Source organism: Antechinus flavipes, chromosome 2 (assembly GCF_016432865.1).
Source record: "Antechinus flavipes isolate AdamAnt ecotype Samford, QLD, Australia chromosome 2, AdamAnt_v2, whole genome shotgun sequence".
Classification (NCBI taxonomy): domain Eukaryota; kingdom Metazoa; phylum Chordata; class Mammalia; order Dasyuromorphia; family Dasyuridae; genus Antechinus; species Antechinus flavipes.
Window position 1 is genome coordinate 294,239,440 of NC_067399.1, and position 22,375 is coordinate 294,261,814.

The 22,375-nt window shown below is 36.0% G+C and overlaps 1 protein-coding gene across 5 annotated transcripts in view; it reads right to left on the reverse strand.

Annotated features, from left to right (window-relative positions):
* Window positions 1-22,375, reverse strand: part of ITPK1 (inositol-tetrakisphosphate 1-kinase) — a 371,106-nt gene that overhangs the window by 130,937 nt on the left and 217,794 nt on the right. For all 5 annotated transcript variants that reach the window (XM_051977360.1, XM_051977357.1, XM_051977356.1 and 2 more), the window contains exon 5: window positions 16,678-16,795. In XM_051977360.1, coding sequence (XP_051833320.1) covers window positions 16,678-16,795 — 118 coding nt within the window. The remainder of the gene's footprint in view (window positions 1-16,677; window positions 16,796-22,375) is intronic.

The following is a 22,375-nucleotide window of genomic DNA, read 5'->3' on the forward strand; positions in this document are numbered from 1 at the left end:
GTCCATCTTTAGATGGGGTGGGTTAAAAAATCTCCTTTGGAAGAGAAAAAAAGCTCTACATTGAAGAGATTACAGCTTTTCCCTCCTACTACATGCCAGTTGTAATATTTTACTAGCTTATAAGCTCCATAAAGGCAGACACCATGTTTTATACAGTTTATAAAACTGTTTGTCTCTTTGTAGAGAAAAGCTTTTCTCTACAAAGCAGTTCTTATTTTATAGGGAAATGGCAAATACAGCTGGGCCTGAAGCCAAAAAATAAACAGGTAGTTTTTATCACTAATGACAGACTTGACAATGGATGAAGTAGTGGATGCAGAATCAGTAACACAAGGTTCAAATCTCATCTCAAACACTCAATATGTGAAATGAACAAATCATAGAACCCATCTCATTCTCAGATTCTCCATCAATAAGAGGAGGATGATACTAGTATTATCATCCTCAAGTGTAAAGGGCTGAAACTCTTGAGTTGATGCACTGAATCAGACAACCGAGCACTTAAGGCTAATTACCAATTGGCCAATACTCTATTAGCATATGCTTGGAAAATGGCCCTCCCCACTATTCTGTGCTGGCTTGATAATTGGTTATACAGAGAATTGTAAGAGGAACTAGGGGGTGGATAAGACTAGCCAGGATCACTTTTTGGGTAGGAGATGAAGAGGAGAGGTCATGGAGATCCTGCGTCCATCCAATTCACTTCTACCCCTAAAAACCAAGAATAAAGATCAAGGATTTTTGCTTATCCTGACTCTGGCTGATTCTAAGGTATCCAGGGTGCTAACTCCATCTTCATACTCAAGAGTTGTTGAAATGAAGGTATTTCACAACTAACCTATATCAACACTAAGCAATTATCAATTATTATCTCACTCATAGATCTAAGAACCTAAAGCCCTCATTTCTAAACTGTGCCAATAGTATCAGAAAGGATTATCTAATAATTAGGGCAGGAAAGGGACCTTACAGCTTATTTAAGCCAATTCACTTATTTTTACAGTTGAGAAATATAAAGGTCAAAAAAGGGAAAGGACTCGAGTTTTCCAATCATAAAGTAAGGAGTATTTTTGCTGTATATCTCAAACTCCAAAAACAAATTAATACTGATTTGAAACCTATGTCCTCTGAATATGCCAGTCATAATAGAAAAAACAGATAGTATTTACTCCAAAGGAATTTACCAGTGAGTAGCTATTTCACTACAGAAACTAGAGATGCTACTATTACTCAAGGGAACATCAGTATTCTAATATATAAAATAATTTTTAAAAAATTTTTTTTATTTTGAAAAAAATTTCTTTACAACATTATCCCTTGCATTCACTTCTGTTCTGACTTTATCCCTCCCTTCCTCTACCCCCTCCCCCAGATGGCAAGCAGTCCTATACATGTTAAATATGTCACAGTTATATAAAATAATTAAGATAATAACTCTACATCCTATGATCTTAGGTTACTTCAAGCTTCTGTTTCTTTATGTCCAAAAAGGTTGGATTAAATAATATTAAAACTCTACTCAACATCTCATATAACATGAGCCTAAGTAGCTATTTTAAATCCAGCCTCTGATGCCTAGAGAATTCTCCAATTCAGGAAACTTGGTTTGGCTTTGAGGACCTCTTGACATAGGAAAGGCTTCACTTTAAAAGCAATCTGAAAGAACAATTCCAAGTACAAGGTAACATGATTTAATAGAAAGAACACAGGATCTGAGCCCAGAAAATCTAGGCCTAAACCACACAGTTCTCACATTTACTTGCTGAATGACATGGTAGGAAGAAAGGGGTTTCAGAAAATGAAACCCCTATTTCTCACTCCCCTTTCCTTTGGAACAAGTAACTTACTTCTATGTTTGCTTCAGTTTCCTCCTCTGACAAATATCCATTGTACTTCCAATCTCACAGGATTATTGAAGAAAACACTTTGCAAACTTTAAAATGTTTAAATTAATTAAATGTTTGATGTCTAAAGTAAACATTTAATTAATTAATGATGAGAGCTATGATTAGGATTTGATATATTTCTACTGGTTACCTTCATGCCTGTTTCTCCTATCCTGCTAAGACTATAGATTATCTCAAATGAGATCTAGTAGTCTCTGGAACAGTAATAGGTAGCTAGCATTTCTAAAATAGCTGCCATATCTTTAAATTCTTTTCTGGCTGACTTCTCACCTAAATTCCTGATTAAAAAGTGAAAGAGAACTTAAATGTTTTTATTCCTCCCCATCCACTGAAGAGAAAAAAGGAAAATTTATTGAAAGTTTTTCTGGATACTACACAGGCTGTTCTTGGTAGATTATCTAAAGATCTAAGGCTCACTCTCTAACATCTGACTCTCCTCAGAATGCAGAGGCACCCCAAGGACACTACAGGATAACCCACCGATGCATAGGAAACAAAGCAGAGATTCTATCCTAATTAATGACTCACAGATTGCAACAAGTTTCCTAGGCTATTTAGCTTAAGTTTATTCAATCCACAGGATTCAACTTGTTCAGAAGGAAAGGGGAAAAGGAAATAGGGATTTCATTTTTTGGTTCTTTCTTATTACCACTGTCATTCAGCAAGTGTAAGAACTGGGTGGTTTAGGCCTAGATTTTCTGGACTCAGAGTCTGTTCCTGTGTTCTTTCTATTAAATCATGATATCCTGTATTTTGAATTGTTCTTACAGGTTGCTTTTAATGAAGAAGGTCCTCTAAGCCAAACCAAGTTTCCTAAATTGGAGAATTCTCTACAGGTCAGATGCTGCTTCTTCCTAACTTTCATGAACTCTGAGTCCAATGGTCTTCTAATAATGATTTTCACTGAATTTAAAAGAGGAAAGGGGGGAGGGGAGAGGGGGCAGGAAGGAGAGAAATAGGGAGAAGGGGAAAGGGAGGGGGACAGAGACAAAGAGAGATTGTCTTCTCATTCAGCTTTTTCCTATTGAATATCAAGTTCAGCTTCAAAATTAGGTTAACCTAGAGTAAGATCTCTGGATAAATTCCAATGAACAAAATACAGAAAGTTCAGAAAAAGAAGGAAATCAAATAAGGGAGATAATCTTATTCCAGTAAGTCTGGCCACCCAGGTGTGCGGTTGGGTGGGCATGATTTTGGCAATGGGTGGTGGTGTTTTGTGAGGGGTATACAAATACATAACTCAGGTCAACCATCAATTTAAAAGTTAAGTTCACCTTCCTATTAGCTTATCTCTATTAAGATTCAATAAACATTTCATTGTTTCTTACTCCTAACCAAATATGGTAGTTATGTGTATCTTTTGGGGGAACTGTGCTAACAAACAATGTAAGAAATACCTAGGTTTATCTACATTCCTCTCTTTTATTTTTCCTATGATCTTAAGAAACACAGTTTATGAAATGTTAAGAACTGAAAATATTAATTTGCATATATGTTTATGTATTTAGGAATCCACAAAAAACTTGAAACTGACAAACTTCTTCCTACTTGCAGCAGATGGTGGCACAGCCTTGAATTTCAAAAGTCCAAGTACCACTTTTTTTGAACTAGTAAATGTGTGAATTTGTTTTAATATGCTTATTTGTTTCATGGATTTTATCTTTTGGGGAGGGGGCGAGTGAGGGGAAAAAGAATAGACGGAGATGGGAAAAGAATGGAAGGAGATGGCCACAGAACTGTCTAAAAACAAAGAAAAAAAAAGAAAATAGGGTGATTGATATGTTTTTAAAATGAATAAAAGAGAACTCAAGGAATTTTGTTTTGTTTTTTAAGAACTAAAGAAAGTTTTGAAGGAAACACAGACAAGTTAAAAGTGATTTCTCAGTGTCTACGCATGTATATTTTTAAACTGTGAATAAAAGTTTTTAATTTTTACATTTAACTTTTTCCGGTTCTCCTTTTTATATGAAAATGTCTTTTTGTATTCCTAAAATTCAGAATTTTAAAAAACATTTCAAAGTAAACAAAAGCCTACATGCCTGCTTAGTCCCTATGCTATAAATTGTGACCCCTTTAATCTTTAAAGTTTAACCTTTAAACTGGGTCCCCGTTTTGGGTGGGAATTCCCAACTCTCAAATTTAATTTCATTCAATTGGAAATCTCAGTCTGGGGTTATAGTGAACATGCTTTTGAGTGTCTCAAACTCCCAGTTAAGTAATCTAATTCAATTTTGAATTGAATTGAAGCCCCAATGCTCAGAAGGCTAATAAAAGGAAATTCTGAACCCCAATCTTTGCAGAAGTCCTAACAGGATTTTGCCTGCTAAGAAAGCTATCTTCTTAGCATATTCTTAACCCACTTTTGCTAATTCCTAATCAGGAGCTATTTGCCCTTCTGGATTTAGTCCACTGATGAAGATATTTTCTTCTCAGTGTTAATCCACCTTTGCCAAATTCCTAATCAGCAGTTTTGCCAGTTAAGAAAGCTTTCTTCTTAGTGAAAATAAATCCCCTTTTACCACACAGATTTGGGGTTTGCAAATTCTTTCACAACATTGACCAGATTCTCCCACTTTATGACCTAGACAGTTTCCCAATTCTTCTCTGACTATATCTAGGAGTGTTCAAAGGACTTCGAGGGCCACTCAGGTCAGCAAAAAAGGGAGGCCATTTTTAATTTAATATTAAACCACCTAATCTCTGGTGGTTACACTTTGACTCTGGATAAATGAGAGACTCCTAACACTTTAAACTTTTAGCTTTTTTGCCTAATATAAAAGTCCTTAGCTTCAGTTGTGTAGTTTAAAAAGTTTGTAAATATTGAAACAATCTAAGGAAATCTTGGATTGATTTTATCTTCACAATCATTAACTACCCTGTTCTCCTCTTTTACATGGTTTGGGTAGAATCATGGATTCATGCCTCAGTCCTCATATTATCATTTGATATTTCATGGTGTACAGACTACTGTACAACAAATGAATAAATTGTCTTTTAAATAAAGTTATTTGACCAGAAGTAGACAAGACAACGTGGATGGCATACACCCTGTTTCCACGAGGTTTTGATTGCTTTTGCTAGGTCTCTTTTGAAGGCCTTGCATACCCTGAAGTTTGGACAATGTGACAACTCTGTTTCAAATAACCCATTTCTAAAGAACTTTTACAAAATTTTACAAAGTGCTTTTCTCACAGTATTCCTTCAAGTAGAATTACTTCCACTTTGCAGATGATAACCCATTGAAGCTGAGATATAAAGTGACTTCCCGAAGGGGATATATATACTGATAAGAATTGTCAGAAATAGAGGCTCAAAACCAGGTTTTCTGACTCCAAATCCAGTACTATTTCCTAATTATTCCACAGGCTTCTCACATTTTAATAATGATTCACTGTCAAGGAAAGCTAACAATACTTGTCTCACTGTATTTAGTTATTCCTAAATACCATCATGGTGGTTAGAGGCATGTAACCCACCCCATCCCCACATGATCTGAAAAATTCACATAATTTTTTTTTACTTCATACCAGAGAAAAATTCTATATTATGGTGATAAAAGATAAAATGTGTTAATATTATATAATACTACACATGTATTTTATGCATTTCTGAGTTTCTACACTTTTTCTGTATCATCTGCTGGCCATTTGGGGTCATCTGCAGCTTATGCAAAACTCCTAAGTTACTCTCATATAGATTTTTTTTTTACACCAATCATAGAGTTTTCTAACTGTGAGTGGCTGCTACTGGTGAAAGACAATACGCCAGTAGGCAGCCCTAGACAATCTCCCAATCTACCACCTTCCTCAATATTTAAACAGGAAACCTTCAATTCTCTATTTTTACATGGGTAACTCCACACACTGCCAATCTCTCCATACCACCCAAGTAATCTACATTAAAACCTATACAAGGGATTTTCTTTGCTTAAAGGATTTACCTTGATCAGGTAAAAAACTGAAACAGTTGTGAAGATAATTACAATTCCAAGAAGCCTTTAAAATCTCCATCTTCCAAAAGGAAAGTTGTGTCACTCTGGATTGTTTTAATTATACAATGAAACTTAAAATGTAATTAAAGGAGCCTACCATATGTTGAACACAGCTCCCATGCCTCCAGGAGTAACAGAAAAGGAAGTGACAAATCTGTTTCTCTGAAAATGAACTCAAATTTGACACACAGAACACAAGCTGTTCATGAACATTTTTAATTCACTTATGATTCAGAGACAGCCCATGCTAATGGCAGATGCAATAGGCAATGACATAATAGGAAAGAACATAGGACTAAGTTCAGAAAACCTAAGTTTTATTCCTAAGGGAGTAACCGGCAAGGTATGGTTCAAAAATCTCCTTCTACATGAAGCCTCTCTTCTGAAAGTCTCAGCTAAAATTCCACCTTTTACAAGAAGCCTTTTTCATTCTTTCTAAATCTTAGTATCTCCACCATCACTACAATCTTTAATATGGATATAGTACCTACTATGTGCCAAGCATTGTGCTAATGCTTTACAAATATAATCTCATTTGATCCTCATAATAACACTAAGTTAGGCACTATTATTAGTAAACTACCGTGTTTCCCGGATAATGAGACCTATCCCGAAAATAAGCCCTCCCCCGAAAATAAGCCCTATTGAGATTGCTACTATAGTGAAGGTGATCCCCTGCGCTACACGCTACATTACGGTTCCCTCTGTATGCACCGTCTCCCCCTCCCCCCTGGGGAGAAACACACGCCATGCTCCGAGCTGCATCCAATCAGAGCTGCAGCAGTGAGCGCGTCATCCTGTTCTTCCCCAGTGATTTGCTTGCTGGCGCCATTGAGAGCAGTGCCGCGGAGGAGAGCTGAGGCAGGACAACATAAAAACCCAGTATGTAAGCGGAAGTGAAGGGGCATGATGGAGGATAAAAGGGGCACGATGGAGGATAAAAGAAGAACTCAGCCAGCACTCACCGCGCTAAAGAAATGAAGAACTTCCTTGCAGAGAGAAGAATAGATCAAGTAATGATTCCTGCACGAATGACTGCCTATCTCCAGACCCTTGATATTGCAATAAACAAGCCATTCAAGGACCATTTGCACATGGAAGTCAATGACTACATTGAAAATAGAATGGAAAGAAATCAGCGTGGAAACTTTGTGAAGCCCTGTCTGCAAGAAGTCGTGACTTGGGTGAAGAAGTCATGGGATAAAATTACTGACAGCTGTGTCGCCAAGGCATTATGAGCAGGTTACCCGGACAAGACATGTTCATTTAAAGAGAGCTATATTGCTGGACATGACAGATTGGGTCCACTTCTTCTGAAGGAAATAGAGGCGCAAGACATCCAGGACAGAATTCAGGGTATGGACACTTATGACGATGTTGTTGAAGAAGATGATATGATCATTATTGAATAAAGGTACTTTTTTTTTTGTTCACATTTACCTGTTTATTAAAATTGCTGTCAATGTTCGTTAAAATAAGCCCTTCCCTGAAAATAAGCCCTCTGGTGGTTTTTTTCTGTCCAAAAAATTAATAAGACAGTGTCTTATTATCGGGGAAACATGGTAAGGCAGAAAGAGGTTAAGTGATTTGCTTACAGATAAACAACTGATGTAAGCATTTGAGAAAAGAGTTGACCTGGGTCTTTTGATTGTAGGCCCAGTGCTCCAATCATTATACAACCTAGCTTGACCCCCAAGTATCTCCAATTTATTTATATCTACATATAGATTTATAAGTATATATAGGTGTTCATAGGTCTTTGCATGCTATCTCCCTAATCAGACTGTTAGGTCCCTGAAAAGTAGAGCTGTTTTCTCTTTCATTGTATCCCCAGTGTTTTGCAATTAGCACAGTGTCTGGCATGTTGTCATGCCAAATTAATTTTGAAATAGGAAGAAGCAAAAGGTTTCTAATGGATGCAGAGACAGTGCTGGGCCTAGAAGATCCAATTTCAAATGTGACCTCAAATGCTATTTATATGGGTTAAGCCACCTAACTTCTGTTAGCCTCAGTTTACTCAACTATAAAATGGAGATGATAATATTATCTGTGAAGCAATTAGCACATACTAGGCACTTAATAAATACTTATTTCCTATTATCCCTATCATGACCTCTGACCAAAATTAAGTATGGACAAAAGGTGATAGCTGTTATAGTAGAAAGAGGAATGGATTTGGAATCTGAAGATCTGCTTTTGAATCTTAAATGAACTTTGGCAAATCATTTTACCACTTGAGGCTCCAATTTCCTTCTCTACAGAATTTAGACTAGATCTGAAGTTTTCATGGGCCAAGGACTCCATGGACAGATTCAGGAGTTCCATGAACTTGGACTGGGGAAAAAATTGCATCATAAAACTGTTAAGTGAAATTTAGTGTTTCCTTTAATTACAAATATACATTACAAAGTATAATACCTGTGATTTTTCACATCCTTCAAAATCACATTTGCTTATCTATTATGTTATAGTTACAGATCTCAAAATATAATTTATATAATTAGCAGTACTTGGTCAGCAGGTCACATGTATTCAGTCTTTCTGTTTACAGATGGTATGTTAATATCACTATTTCCTTTGCAATCCTATAGATTTTATTTTTTGTGTTTAAGAAACATTATTCTCAGACTTACATGAACTGATGCTAAGTAAAATGAGCAGAACCAGGAGATCATTTTATACTCCAACAACGATACTGTATGAAGATATATTCTGATTAAAGTGGATTTCTTTGACAAAGAGACCTAACTCAGTTTCAATTGATCAAGTATGGACAGAAGCAGCTACACCCAAAGAAAGAACACTGGGAAATGAATGTAAACTGTTTGCATTTTTGTTTTTCTTTCTGGGTCATTTCTACCTTCTGAATCCAATTCTCTGTGTGCAACAAGAGAACTGTTCAGTTCTGCATACATATATTGTATCTAGGATATACTGTAACATATTTAACATATATAGGATTGTTTGCCATTCAGGGGATGGGGTGGAGGGAGAGAGGAGAAAAATCGGAACAGAAATGAGTGCAAGGGATAATGTTGTAAAAAATTATCTGGCATGGGTGCTGTCAATAAAAAAAAAAATAAAAAGAGAGAAAAAAATAAAAATAAAAAAAATTTAAAACATTATTCTCAGAGGTGGTCTTAGGTACCAATAGACTGTTAAAAGGATAGATTACTCAAATCAGGGATAAGAACTCCTGGAAAAGATGTGCTCTAGTATCCCTTCCACCTCTAAGTTCTGAGATTCTACAGTTATTTCACTGTTGATTCAGTGATATATGACAAAGTTTCTTAATTTATAGATCATAACCCCATATAGAGTCACGTAACTGAATGTGGGGGCTGGGAAAAATTTGACAACAGTAAAAAGTAACAAATATTGTGCCAAGATTTAATTCTTTATGTAAAAATAAACAACCACATCCATCTCATTAAGATACAAGTTTGTTTTCATTTTTAATAAATGATTTTAGGTATGTCAAAGAATTATTTTAAAATAAATGTTTGATTTGTATACCTATATATCATGTTAAAATTTCTTGACTGAAAAGGGATTGCTATTCAAAAAAGTTTAAGAAATCCTAATATAAGAAAATAGGGCCAGATGCTAGTCTTAAAAAACAGAAGCAAGAAGGCCTTTCAGGGAAGACCTGATGAAAGAAAAGCAAACAAGCTCCTATATAATATGGACCAATCTATATCTAGGTGAATAAAGAAAATCTATATTGAATGAAAACTCATCATTGGTTATACTATGATTTATTACTAACCATCAGGTATCTTTTTTGACCACTTACTCCTCATCTGTCCCCATGAAAATGAATGACAGAACCATGGAATGAGGCCATGTACAGTGCAGAATGTTACAATTTGAATAAAGCAATTTTTCATGTAAGTCATTTTTAAATAAGGAAATGATTCTCAAGTCTGCTCTGACAATATTTAGAGCTATTATATGTAAAACCTGATGTTTAAATGGTTTCCAGAATCAGGACAAGGGTTTCTGAATGAATAGCCAATTTTAACAACTCAACCCAGCATAAGAAAGCTCTGGGAAATCATGACCTTTGACTTTCCTCCTTAAATAATACAAATCCAAGGATCTAAATGTGAACATGAAAACAAGAATATAAAGCATATTCATCTTGAGTCCTCAGAACATTTCCTCTTGGCATGGAACCAATTCAGTCCTTATAGTCTAGTTAACAAGTATTTCTTAGCAAATACCCAGGCTGTAGCACAAAATCAAGGGCTTTTAACACCAACAGGAGCTATTCTCCTATGGGCGGGGAGAGGGGAGGGGGAATCAAACCAATTATCATTAGCTGCAAATATCTTTATATTTAGGGACAATTAATTATCAGAAGAAAAGAATAGTGTAAAGAAAGCATTTTGGTTTTGATAGCTTCAATACAACCATATGCAGCAGGTGACTTTCTGTCCGCTATTCCCTGTTGTTTTCCCCACCCCAATCTGTATTCAGGGTTAAATTTATTTTCCAATAAGTCCAACAGTTAAGACTCAGGACTGGCATGAAATGAGACATTTATAGACAACATAACCTGTAACAAAAGGAAATTTAGTCAATAATAGCATGGGAAGGAAATTGAGCAACACTACAAAACAAGTCCTTTGGCATACAGCTCCCTTCACCTCCACATCTGCTACAATGGTAGGCCCCACATGGGAAGTGGCAAGTTCATCAAGCCTGAGGAGACCCAGCAATTAGGAAGCTTTGTTAAGGATTTGAGCTTTGATCCAAAAAACCAGAGGAGCCTTAGGATGGTTTTATTGTGTTTATAGAAAAAACTAACCAAGGACCTTGCCACAAATCCCAACCAAATTAGTAGTAGAAGCTGCTCCTACCACATAGATGCCAGACAAAGCAAAAAGGAGATAGTGTCTCTGCTCTTTCTCCAAGGCTTAGAATACCTACTCATAGGGGGCAGCTAAAGCACAGCAGATGTAGCAGTGGGTCTGGATTCAGAAGCATGGAAGTTCAAATCCACCCACTAACTGTGAGAATCTTGGATATGTCACTTAACCTTCTTGCCTCAGTTCCTAAACTGTAAAATTAGGATAATAATAGCACCTCTTAGGGTTATTGTGAAGATCAAAGTTAGTCATATTTGTAAAGCATAGTGCTAGGCACATAATCAGCATTTACTAACAATTTATTCTCTTCTTACCCCTTCTCATGAGTAGACAATTTTTAAAAGTTTTAACTGATTTTATGAATGAGGAAACAACTCACTCTTGTGAAGGATTTTATACTTTCCTCCTAAGCACCCTATAACCATTTCAGAAATGAGGGAACTGAGGCATAGGGCAATTAAAACAGCTATAAAATGACAGGACTATGATCTGAATCTAAATTATGTCAATTTAAATCTGATATTCTGATATTTTTAGCATAATCAAAGAAACTACATGGGTAAACAGGGAGACTGTATTCAAAAAAGATCCCCTGCCCTGATTTCTACCCAAACAACTGAATCAATAATAACTACTGAGATTTACATGGTTGGGAGGATCAAAGGGTTTAGAGCTACAAGAAGCAGAGGTTCATGGAGAGTGTCCAAGATCATAGAGCCAGTGATAGAAGCATGATCTGAGCCCAGGCCTTCTAACTACAGAGTCAAGGTTATTTATGCCATAATACTTTACATTCTTTCTTCTAATCCTCAAAGTCAATACTATGAGATATACAGTACAGTGCAGTGCAGTTTCAGATGAGAAAACTTAGGATCAGAAAGAGTGATACACTCAAGGTCACAAAGTTAATAACTGGAAAAACCAGTATTCAAACCTAGGTCTTCTGACTCAAAATAAAATTATCAAATACTACCAATGAAGAAGGGAAAGACAGACTCCTTCCTGAATATATGAACTGTTAATAGGGCTACCCCTATTAACCTTCTATTTTCTAATAGGGGAATGGGAGATTTTCTTTCTATCTCTCGCAATAGGGTAAGAGACAGTCCTGGCTTTTTTGAAGACTAGACTCACTATATCTCTGACCAATTGTTCCCTGGGACAAATTACAACTTCCTATCTATATGTACATTTGCCCTAATATTTACCTTAAACTACAACCTTAACCTTACCCACACGTTAAACCTTACTTTACCCACAGCCTTATACTAAAGATAATCCTAACCATAATTGCCTCAGAAGCCAATCTCATCTTTGATTCTAATTCTATTACTATAGCATAAAAGCTAATTGTAAGTATAAACTAACTCTAACCTGATCTTAATACTCTATCTCTAGCATAAACCCTAACCTTAACCATAACCCTGAACTTGCCCTACCTAAACTCTACCTCCTGGTTCTGCTTCCCGTACTATCATCTCTAGATGATGAATCATTTTTAAGAATGACTTCCAATATATTAAGGCAATAAGAATTTCATGGGTATAATGGAAAGCTGAGTTTGCATTCAAATCCAGCCTTAGATACTTACTAAGCCATGTATCCCTGGACAAGAGTCACTTATTTCCCTCAGTTTTTTCATTTATAAAATGGGAACAATAACAACATCTATCTCATGGTTTTTGTAATTGTCAATTAAGATATCTGAAAATCATTTAGAACTGTGGCTGGCACATATACTAGGCACTATATAAATGTGAGGGGTGGGGTAGGATGGGTGTGAGTACTAGTAGCAACGGTAGAAAAAGTAAATGAGGATAATAATAGCATCTAACTCTCAGAATTGTTATAAAGAACAAATAAGGTAACATTTATAAAGCACTAAGCATAGGGCCTGGCACAAAATAAGATGCTTTAAAATTAACTGTTAGCTTTATGGGGAAATGGTAATGTTCTGGAATCCCTTCATAAGGGCACTAGGAAACACACTATAACACAATTCAATGTACAGCAAAATTTTGCAAGAAAGACAGTTCCTAGAGATCTTTTTTTTTTTAATAACTTTTTATTGACAGAACCCATGCCAGAGTAATTTTTTATAACATTATCCCTTGCACTCACTTCTGTTCCGATTTTTCCCCTCCCTTCCTCCACCCCCTCCTCCAGATGGCAAGCAGTCCTTTACGTGTTAAATAGATTAGAGTATATCCTAGATACAATATATGTGTGCAGAACCGAACAGTTCTCTTGTTGCACAGAATTGGATTCAGAAGGTATAAATAACCCGGGAAGAAAAGCAAAAATGCAAGCAGTTTATATTCATTTCCCAGTGTTCTTTCTTTGGGTGTAGCCGCTTCTGTCCATCCTTGATCAATTGAAATTGAATTAGCTCTCTTTATCGAAGAGATCCACTTCCATCAGAATACATCCTCAAACAGTATCGTTGTTGAGGTACATAATGATCTCCTGGTTCTGCTCATTTCACTTAGCATCAGTTCATGCAAGTCTCGCCAGTCCTCTCTGTATTCATCCTGCTGGTCATTTCTTACAGAACAATAATATTCCATAACATTCATATACCACAATTTGTTCAACCATTCTCCAACTTATGGGCATCCATTCATTTTCCAGCTTCTAGCCACTACAAACAGGGCTGCCACAAACATTTTGGCACATATAGGTCCCTTTCCCTTCTTTAGTATCTCTTTGGGGTATAAACCCAGCAGAAACACTGCTGGATCTAGGCACAGTTTGATAACTTTTAGAGCATAGTTCCAAGTTGCTCTCCAGAATGGCTAGATGTGTTCGCAATCCTAGATATCTTTTAAGGGAGTTTAGTTACCCAATAAAAGGCCTTCATTATAAAATAGTCTCTTATAGAAAGTTATGGCCTAGCAGAAAAGAAGATCTACCAGCAGAAAATCTGAATATAGATACTACTTTTTTTTTGTATTTAATAGCTATGTGATATTTATGGGCTTCTGTATGCCCATCTTTCAAAGGAATAAATGATTTCCAGGACACTTTCCTATCAGCCCTACCACTCTATGACACTGCTACTATGTGGTTCATGTTATCTCCCTCTCTGAGGGAAGCACAAAACTATACCACAGAAGCATGGAATCTCAGTGGCATAACAACCACAGAAACCATCTAATCTAATCACTTCCTTTTATAAATTAAAGAGCAAAATCACCCATCCAAGCAGCTCACTGTCTTCCAACCGAATGGCCAGGCTTAGAACTTGATTTTCCTGACAACTAGTCTCAGGATTCTTTCAAAGATATCACATGACCTCTCTATCAGAGGAAAAGAGAAATTTCAAACAAGAGAGGTCTGGCTCTTACCAGCACAATGCAGCTAATCCCTTAATACAATAAATGTTATCCCAAAGAGAAAAGAAGAGGCACCCTGACCCACTCTCAGCAGGGCACATACTGTAGAGTTGTTATACCAAGATCCAGGACAGGTTACAATGGACTATCCATTCCCCTTGTGATCAAAACAGACTCAGGGATCTGAGTCCAAAATCAAGACAAGAAACAAATTCAATAGGGAATTCCATGTGAGGATACCAACATACCTCTGTTGTGCTACAAATGAGACAGAAATTACTAAGACTCAAAGAGATGTATTTACTTTATCCTGAACCTGAGCCCTTATTATGTAACATTTATTCAGTATATAAGAAATGTTAATTCAAATATCACCAGAAAAGTTCTCAGATATTTATAAAGATAAGCTGATATTAATATATATATGTATATGTATCCCAGAAGAAAATAATTCCAACAAAACTGAACTGGATAAGTCATAAACACTCAATACCAAGATTCTCTGGATGGGTGACTACCGGGGAGAAGAAATGTCTACCACTTATGAAGAAAAGCAGCACCCTTTAGAAGGCCTTAGTTTACATGTCTTGATGAATTTCCTCAAAGGTGCCTTGACTTCCCTAGCTGTACCAGATCTAAAATTATATTATAAAGCAGCAGTTACTAAAACCATCTGGTATTGGCTAAGAAATAGACTAATTGATCAATGGAATAGGTTAGGTTCAAAGGACAAAACAGCCAATAACTTTAATAATATAGTGTTTGACAAACCCAAAGACACCAGTTTCTGGGATAAGAATGCACTATTTGACAAAAATTGCTGGGAAAATTGGAAATTAGTATGGCAGAAACTAGGCATTGACCCACACTTAACACCATACACCTAGATAAGATCAAAATGGGTTCATGACCTAGGCATAAAGAATGAGATAATAAATAAATTGGAAGAGCATAGGATAGTTTACCTCGTAGACCTGTGGAAGAGGGAGGAATTTATAACCAAAGAAGAACTAGAGATCACTATTGACCACAAAATAGAAAATTTTGATTATATCAAATTGAAAAGTTTTTGTACAAACAAAACAAATGCAGACAAGATTAGAAGGGAAACAATAAACTGGGAAAACATTTTTACAATCAAAGGTTCTGATAAAGGCCTCATTTCTAAAATAGAGAATTGACTCTAATTTGTAAGAAATCAAACCATTCTCCAATTGATAAATAGTCAAAGGATATGAACAGACAATTCTCAGATGAAGAAACTGAAACTATTTATAGACATATGAAAATATGCTCCAAATCATTATTAATCAGAGAAATGCAAATTAAGACAACTCTGAGATACCACTACACACCTGTCAGATTGGCTAGAATGACAGGGAAAGATAATGGGGAATGTTTGAGGGGATGTGGGAAAACAGGGACACTGATACATTGTTGGTGGAATTGTGAACACATCCAGCCATTCTGGAGAGCAATTTGGAACTATGCTCAAAAAGTTATCAAACTGTGCATACCCTTTGATCCAGCAGTGTTTCTACTGGGCTTATACCCCAAAGAGATACTAAAGAAAGGAAAGGGACCTGTATGTGCCAAAATGTTTGTGGCAGCCCTGTTTGTAGTGGCTAGAAGCTGGAAAATGAATGGATGCCCATCAATTGGAGAATGGTTGAGTAAATTGTGATATATGAATGTTATGGAATATTATTGTTCTGTAAGGAATGACCAGCAGGATGAATACAGAGAGGACTGGCGAGACTTACATGAACTGATGCTAAGTGAAATGAGCAGAACCAGGAGATCATTATATACCTCAACAATGATATTATTTGAGGATTATTCTGATGGAAGTGGATCTCTTCGATAAAGAGAGTTAATTCAGATCAAAGATGGACAGAAGCAGCTACACCCAAAGAAAGAACACTGGGAAATGAATATAAACTGCTGGCATTTTTGCTTTTCTTCCCGGGTTATTTATACCTTCTGAATTCAATTCTCCCTGTGCAACAAGAAAACTGTTCAGTTCTGCACACATATATTGTATCTAGGATATACTATAACCTATTCAACATGTAAAGGACTGCTTGCCATCTAGGGGAGGAGGTGGAGGGAGAGAGGGGAAAAATCGGAATAGAAGTGAATGCAAGGGATAAATGCTGTAAAAAAAAATTACCCTGGCATGGGTTCTATCAATAAAAAGTTATTTAAAAAAAAAAAAGGTGCCTTGACTTCTTCCTTGCCTTTTTCTTTCTTTTACCTTGTTATATAACATGACCAATTAATATGGCTATTACAAATTTTCAATATTTCATTGTCTACCTCTTTCTATGGGTGATCCAATACCATTAAGAACCTCCCAATATTTATGAAATCATCCAAGGCTTCATTTTATTGACACAAAAAGAGCAGCTTACTGCTATTATTACTGAACCTTGACTATTTAAGCCCCACAAGACATTTTTCCTGGCCAAACTAAACAGTCACCCAATGAATTTTCAGTCAGCTGTGCCTGGAAGTTCCCAAAGAAAATCAGGTTTGTCACATGATTGTCCCACCAGGAAGAAGGTTACCTTTCATGTAGGCTTCAATCTTTCGAATAAGTTCATAAGACTTGGATCGATCTAGAAGGGTCCTAATGGCAGGGAGGGGGTCCAAGATAATGGTCTCCGGGTGAGCATCAATATATTCCTAAAAGGAAAAAATATTTTCATTTGAGAGAAAGCTAAATGGCACAGTAGAAAGAATGCAGGACTCAGAGTCAAGAGGATCAGGCATTTACTAGCTCAATTTCATTTGTAAAAAGTGGGACTAACAGCGACTATTTTATAAGGCTATTGTGAATAGGATAAGAGGTCATATGTAAAGCTAGGCTTAACAAACTGTAACCTGTCATATAAATAAATGGTGGTGGTGGTGGTGGTGGTGGTGGTGGTAGTGGTGGTGATTAAGCAGTGGAGAATATTTGTCAGGAAGTTGCAGTTCTGTCAAAGGAGTCTTATCTTCTCTCCAATGAGAACAAAAGAGCATCTTGATTCCTACTGCTATGGGAAAAGAAATTCATACCTTTTAAAATACTTGAGTCAGTAAAATGCCTGATGGCTGCACCCCTCCACCTCTCCACCCAAACACACACACATACACACCCTTTCCCATCAGACTTCCCAGATCAAAATGCCATTAGGTGTTGATTCCTCGATTATATTCCTAGAGCCAAAAAATGAAAGGCAAGGAATAACATCTAAGACAACCATAGCCAATACCCACCACCAGAACAAAATAAAAACAGCAACAATAACGTGTGTGTGTGTGTGTGTGTGTGTGTGTGTGTGTGTGTGGCTTTTTAAAGTCTTCTAAGCCTTTACGAATACTATTTTGTACTCATCACAACAATGACAGTTAAGTTCTACTAATATAAGTTTATTACTACATAATTGTATCATTTATATACTAATATATATTATATACGTATTTAAATATTATATATAATAGGTTAATATTACTGTTCTTCAGTTGTGTCCAATACCATCTGACCCACTTTGGGGTTTTCTTGGCAAAGACATTGAAGTGGTTTGCCATTTCCTTCTCCAGCTCATTTTACAAATAAGGAAATGAAGCAAAACATGAAGGGAATTGCCCAGTGTCAAATAGCTAAGTGTATGAGATTATACTTGAACTCAGATCTTCCTGACTGAAGGCCCAGCACTCTATCCACTTCAACACCTAGAAACTACATATTAATATATTACAATTCTATAGTAATAATTTTTTTAAAGTCTTTTCGTTAGCCTTTTTTTTTAAAAAAAAAAAAACAAAGACCAACCCTCTTGGTTTGAGTTTTACCCAATCTGAGAGTATTTTCAAAGCCCTTATACTATTCTGAATCAGGGATAGACATTTTTAGAGGTGAAGTCTAGTAAACTTAAGGGGTCATGACATCCCAAAGGCTTGCTTTATTTCTAAATGATTTTGCCTGGCTTTTTGCTTTCTACTTATTAACCTTTACTTTGAATCCTACTTATATGTCTATAAATGAAATACCCTATGTTTTGTCATTTCTTTGATAAAGGACTAGGTCATTTTTTCATCTCATATTCCTTTTATATGCTTTCTATGTATAAAAATGCATGGCACAGTCTAGTGCTATCTATGGGAGATCAAGAACAAAGGGTAAAATGTGAGATATAGGTGCAGAGCAGACATTTAGAAATTCCATTATTAATAATAATAGCTAACACAAAAATTGCCACTCACAGTGCTAAATTAAACACTTTACAAAAAAAAAAAAAAAAAGGATCTCATTTGATCCTCACAACAACCCTGAGGTTATTATTATTTCCATTTTAAGGAAGAGGAAATCGAGGAAAATAGATTAAGTAATAATAGGTAACATTTACATACTATTTTACTACATGCCAGACATACGGGCCTCCACTTCAGCACTAAACAATTTAAAATCTTATTTCTGACTTCAAATCTAAATGAAATTACTTGCTCCTTCTCCGTTTTCTTGGCTAATTTGAACCATATCCTATCCCTTAATAGTGAATGTCCTCCTAGCTTCTAAACTGCAGGCTCTTTTCTCTTTTTATATGTTCTCTATTTGGATTCCTAGGATATAGTCTCTTATCCAATCCATCAAAATAATCTTCCTCAAGTACTAGTCTTGATCAGGTCCCTACACTCCAAGAATATCCTACTGTGTTCTATTGTGTAAAGTCTGCAGCTTCAAATATAAACTTCTTCCTAATCTGGCTCTAGTCCCTATTTCTAAGCTTCTTTAATATTGTTCCCTTTTCATACTATTATCTACATTAGCTACAACTAGCTAATCCCGTGTGGACTATGGAGTCTCACACAGAGTAGACAATTAATGTTTGTTGAAAAGAATTGAACTACATATGATTTGACCGACTTTAGCCAATACAAGGCAATTTTCTCGAGGGAGAAAATTTTTTCTCAAGTTTTATTGACTTGTTGCTACATAATCAAACTCCAAATTAGCCAAAAGCAACACACAGGCATTAAAGTAAGAGTCTTTTAAATTTTTTCCCCCTTGGGGTGGAGAGGTGTTAATTTAAATGTTTTAATATAGACACCTTTTAGATGTTACATTTAAGAACTCAAATATTACATTGATTTTTTTCAGTGAATTTGCCATGTTTCACCAAAGAATTTCAGTATAATGCTGGAGAAAGTGAGCAAGACAGAGATTAGAGACCAATTTAATAGTTTATTAAATGGAGAGATATACTGGAACCAAATGGATCTTGGTCTCAGGGCTAGATGAGACTATCATCTCAAAGAATCCAGCATTGAGCATTAGACAGCAAGACTCTTTGATAGGATAATAAGAAAAATGAATGACATAATGGGGGAGGTACCTGGATGGGGATAACCTAATGGGGGGAGGTACCTAGCATGACACAATAGAGGGAGATAATGGAGAGGTTACTGATATTTTAATGACATCTAAAATGGATAAACGTTTATCCTGTCAAACATTAAGAAGGAATGATTATAACCTAAAGATATAAAACCTTTATCTCATCAACCATTTAAGAGGGAATGATATAGCCTGGGGTTTGGGGGCAGAGCAACTGAGGTAGACCTTTATCTTATCAAACATTAAGAGGGAAAGGTTATAACCTGAGGCAGAGTAACTAAATAGGACAATTAGGGAAACTAAGTCAGGACATAAAAAGGGAACTGTGGCACAACATCAGTATGATTGAAGTTAACAAAAACACATAATATGCATTATCATAAAGAACAGTACTGATATTATCTTTGCATATATTTGGTAAAATAAATTCTTAATGAAAAAAAAAGTACTGATTCTTAATAACTAAATAGCAATAAATTCTTGTGATTTTGCAGATAGAATTTCATATTTACAAACCACTCACATATAAAATTGGAAAATACAAAGTTCTTCACTTACTAAATGTACTTCAAAAATGGGGAGAAAGTCTGAAGCAATAATAATGAAGACCCAGGACTGACAAATTTCTGGACCAAAAAATAGTTTTGTAAGAGAATTTTTATTAATTAGGAATGGAGAGAGAGACACAGAGACAGAAATCAGATTAATGAAGTTAGTTCATTCCAATCTGTAAATGAAAAAAAAAAAAGGAAAACAAGAGGAAGAGAGGAAAGGGAAAATATAAGCAAGTGCTAAAATAAGCTTTTGACACAGAATGCATGCCAATGATCTTAATGGAAGAACTATTTTTAAACACATTCATTAGAGGGAATAACAAATTAAGGAAGAAAGGAGGCTTTCACAAGAGGAAGAAAGGGTTTTTCCAATGGGTCTACCATCCACAAGTGGATTTCCTTCTCTAAGTCTCTCAGCCTATCTATTGTGTCACAAGCTTCATAAAATTTTAATACTTTTTTTTAGAATTACCAAAGATATGCTTAAAAGGGATATGCACTATGTACTGTTATAGAAAAAGGAAGGACCTGGGCTGTTTCCATAACAAATGGTAAACACAGTTTCATTTGAAGCAATTGCTAGGCTGCTTCTCCAAAATACCATTCACTGGACTTAAAAACTAAAGCCTGGCTTTAACCAGTCAATGGAAAAGAAGTTAGAGAAAGGCAGATACAAATAGCTCTGGGATTAAAGGAGGATTCCAGCAGAATCCACATTCATAATAGCTCATAATTATATAACACATTATAGTTAACAAATCACTTTTCTCAAAACAAACTTGCAGTGTAATCATCACCATCAGCATTCTCTCCTTCCCCACCATTTTCCAAAACACTAAAAATACAAGTAAACTGATCCACAGTTACATAACTAGAATGTGTCAACTCAAAGATCTGTACCAAGTCCCCAAGTCCAAAGTTCTTTCCAGAATTTTAGTAGATGCCTCCCCCGATCCTGTGGGAGTCTTGCTCTTAATACCCTGATTCCACCCCTACCCCCTGTATCTATAGGTCATTGAGAACTCAATTGTTTGTTGGATTCTTGGAGACTATTGTCTCATTCAGCCCTGGGACCAAACCATGGATCCATCTGGTCCCAGTAAATCTCTCCCTTTCAAATAAAATATTAAATATTCTCTAATCTCTAACTTGCCTCAGTCTCTTTGGTATTACATTTTGAAGGCTTCCCACCAAGGTATCAGAAAATGAGAGCAGGATTAGAGAATATTAGAGAAATTAGAGAAGACCTTTGGGTCTCTGCCTTGGGCCTCACAGCGACTAGAGATCTGGGTTCTTGGCCTGGAGAGCTGGCCCTCTGGATTTGTTTCTAGAATCACCGGGAAAGAAAGCAATTTTCAGCCACAACCATGCTTGAAGCCCAATGGTGGACACTCCATTCAGGCCATGGAAGAGTAAGTCTGGATGTTTTAGGAAACAATCTGATCTGTTTATCTGTCTGTCTATGCTAGCATCTGGATTCTCAGAATAATAAAATGCTGACAGGCATTAAATTCTGAGATGGGTATTATTCCAGGATGCTGGATGATGCCCTCTAGTTTGGGTGTCTTCTAAGACACATCTGGTCTGATCTGATTTTTGGACACTCTGGTTATACATGTGAAATGTTTTGTTTAATATTGTAATTGTGCAATCTGTGTGATTTGTGTTCTGTGTTCCGTGTGATTTGTCTGTTAAAGAGCTTTGCTAAAGGTTTAAGAACAATGATTAAGAAATTTGAGAATTGATTATTTCAATGTTGCAACTGTACTTAGTATAAAATTTGCTTGTGATTTTAAACTTTTAACTTGTTGCACTAATTTGTAAGTATTTTAAACTGGCTGACAGTTTTTTGCTTTGGAACAGGTTTTCAAAGTCTGCTAGAGTAAAGGGCAATAAAACCTTATCTGATTGAAATTCAAGTAGAAAATATTTGATTAGGAATTTTAGGTTGATTCTGAAATTATGGGAAATAATTTTACTATTGTCTATGCATGCTAGATTTGTTTATTCTGAGTATAAGATCTTAGAATTTGTTTGAATACTGAAACCTTTATTACCTAAAGAGGAGAGAGAAAAAGAGAGAGGGAGAGGGAGAGGGAGAGGGAGAAGGAGAGGGGGAGAGAGAGAGAGAGAGAGAGAGAGAGAGAAGAGTAGAGTCTGACTTTTCTGAAGGTTCCAACTCTGGCCAAGTTGGAGCTTAGGAAAAGTCCATTGGGAATAATGGCCACGTGGGTCCAGAGGAAGAGAAAGAAACTATGCTGTTTAGTGAAACTCATTATTTGAAATATGATAGCAAAAGCAGTTTTATATTATGGAGAATTTAAAGCTGTA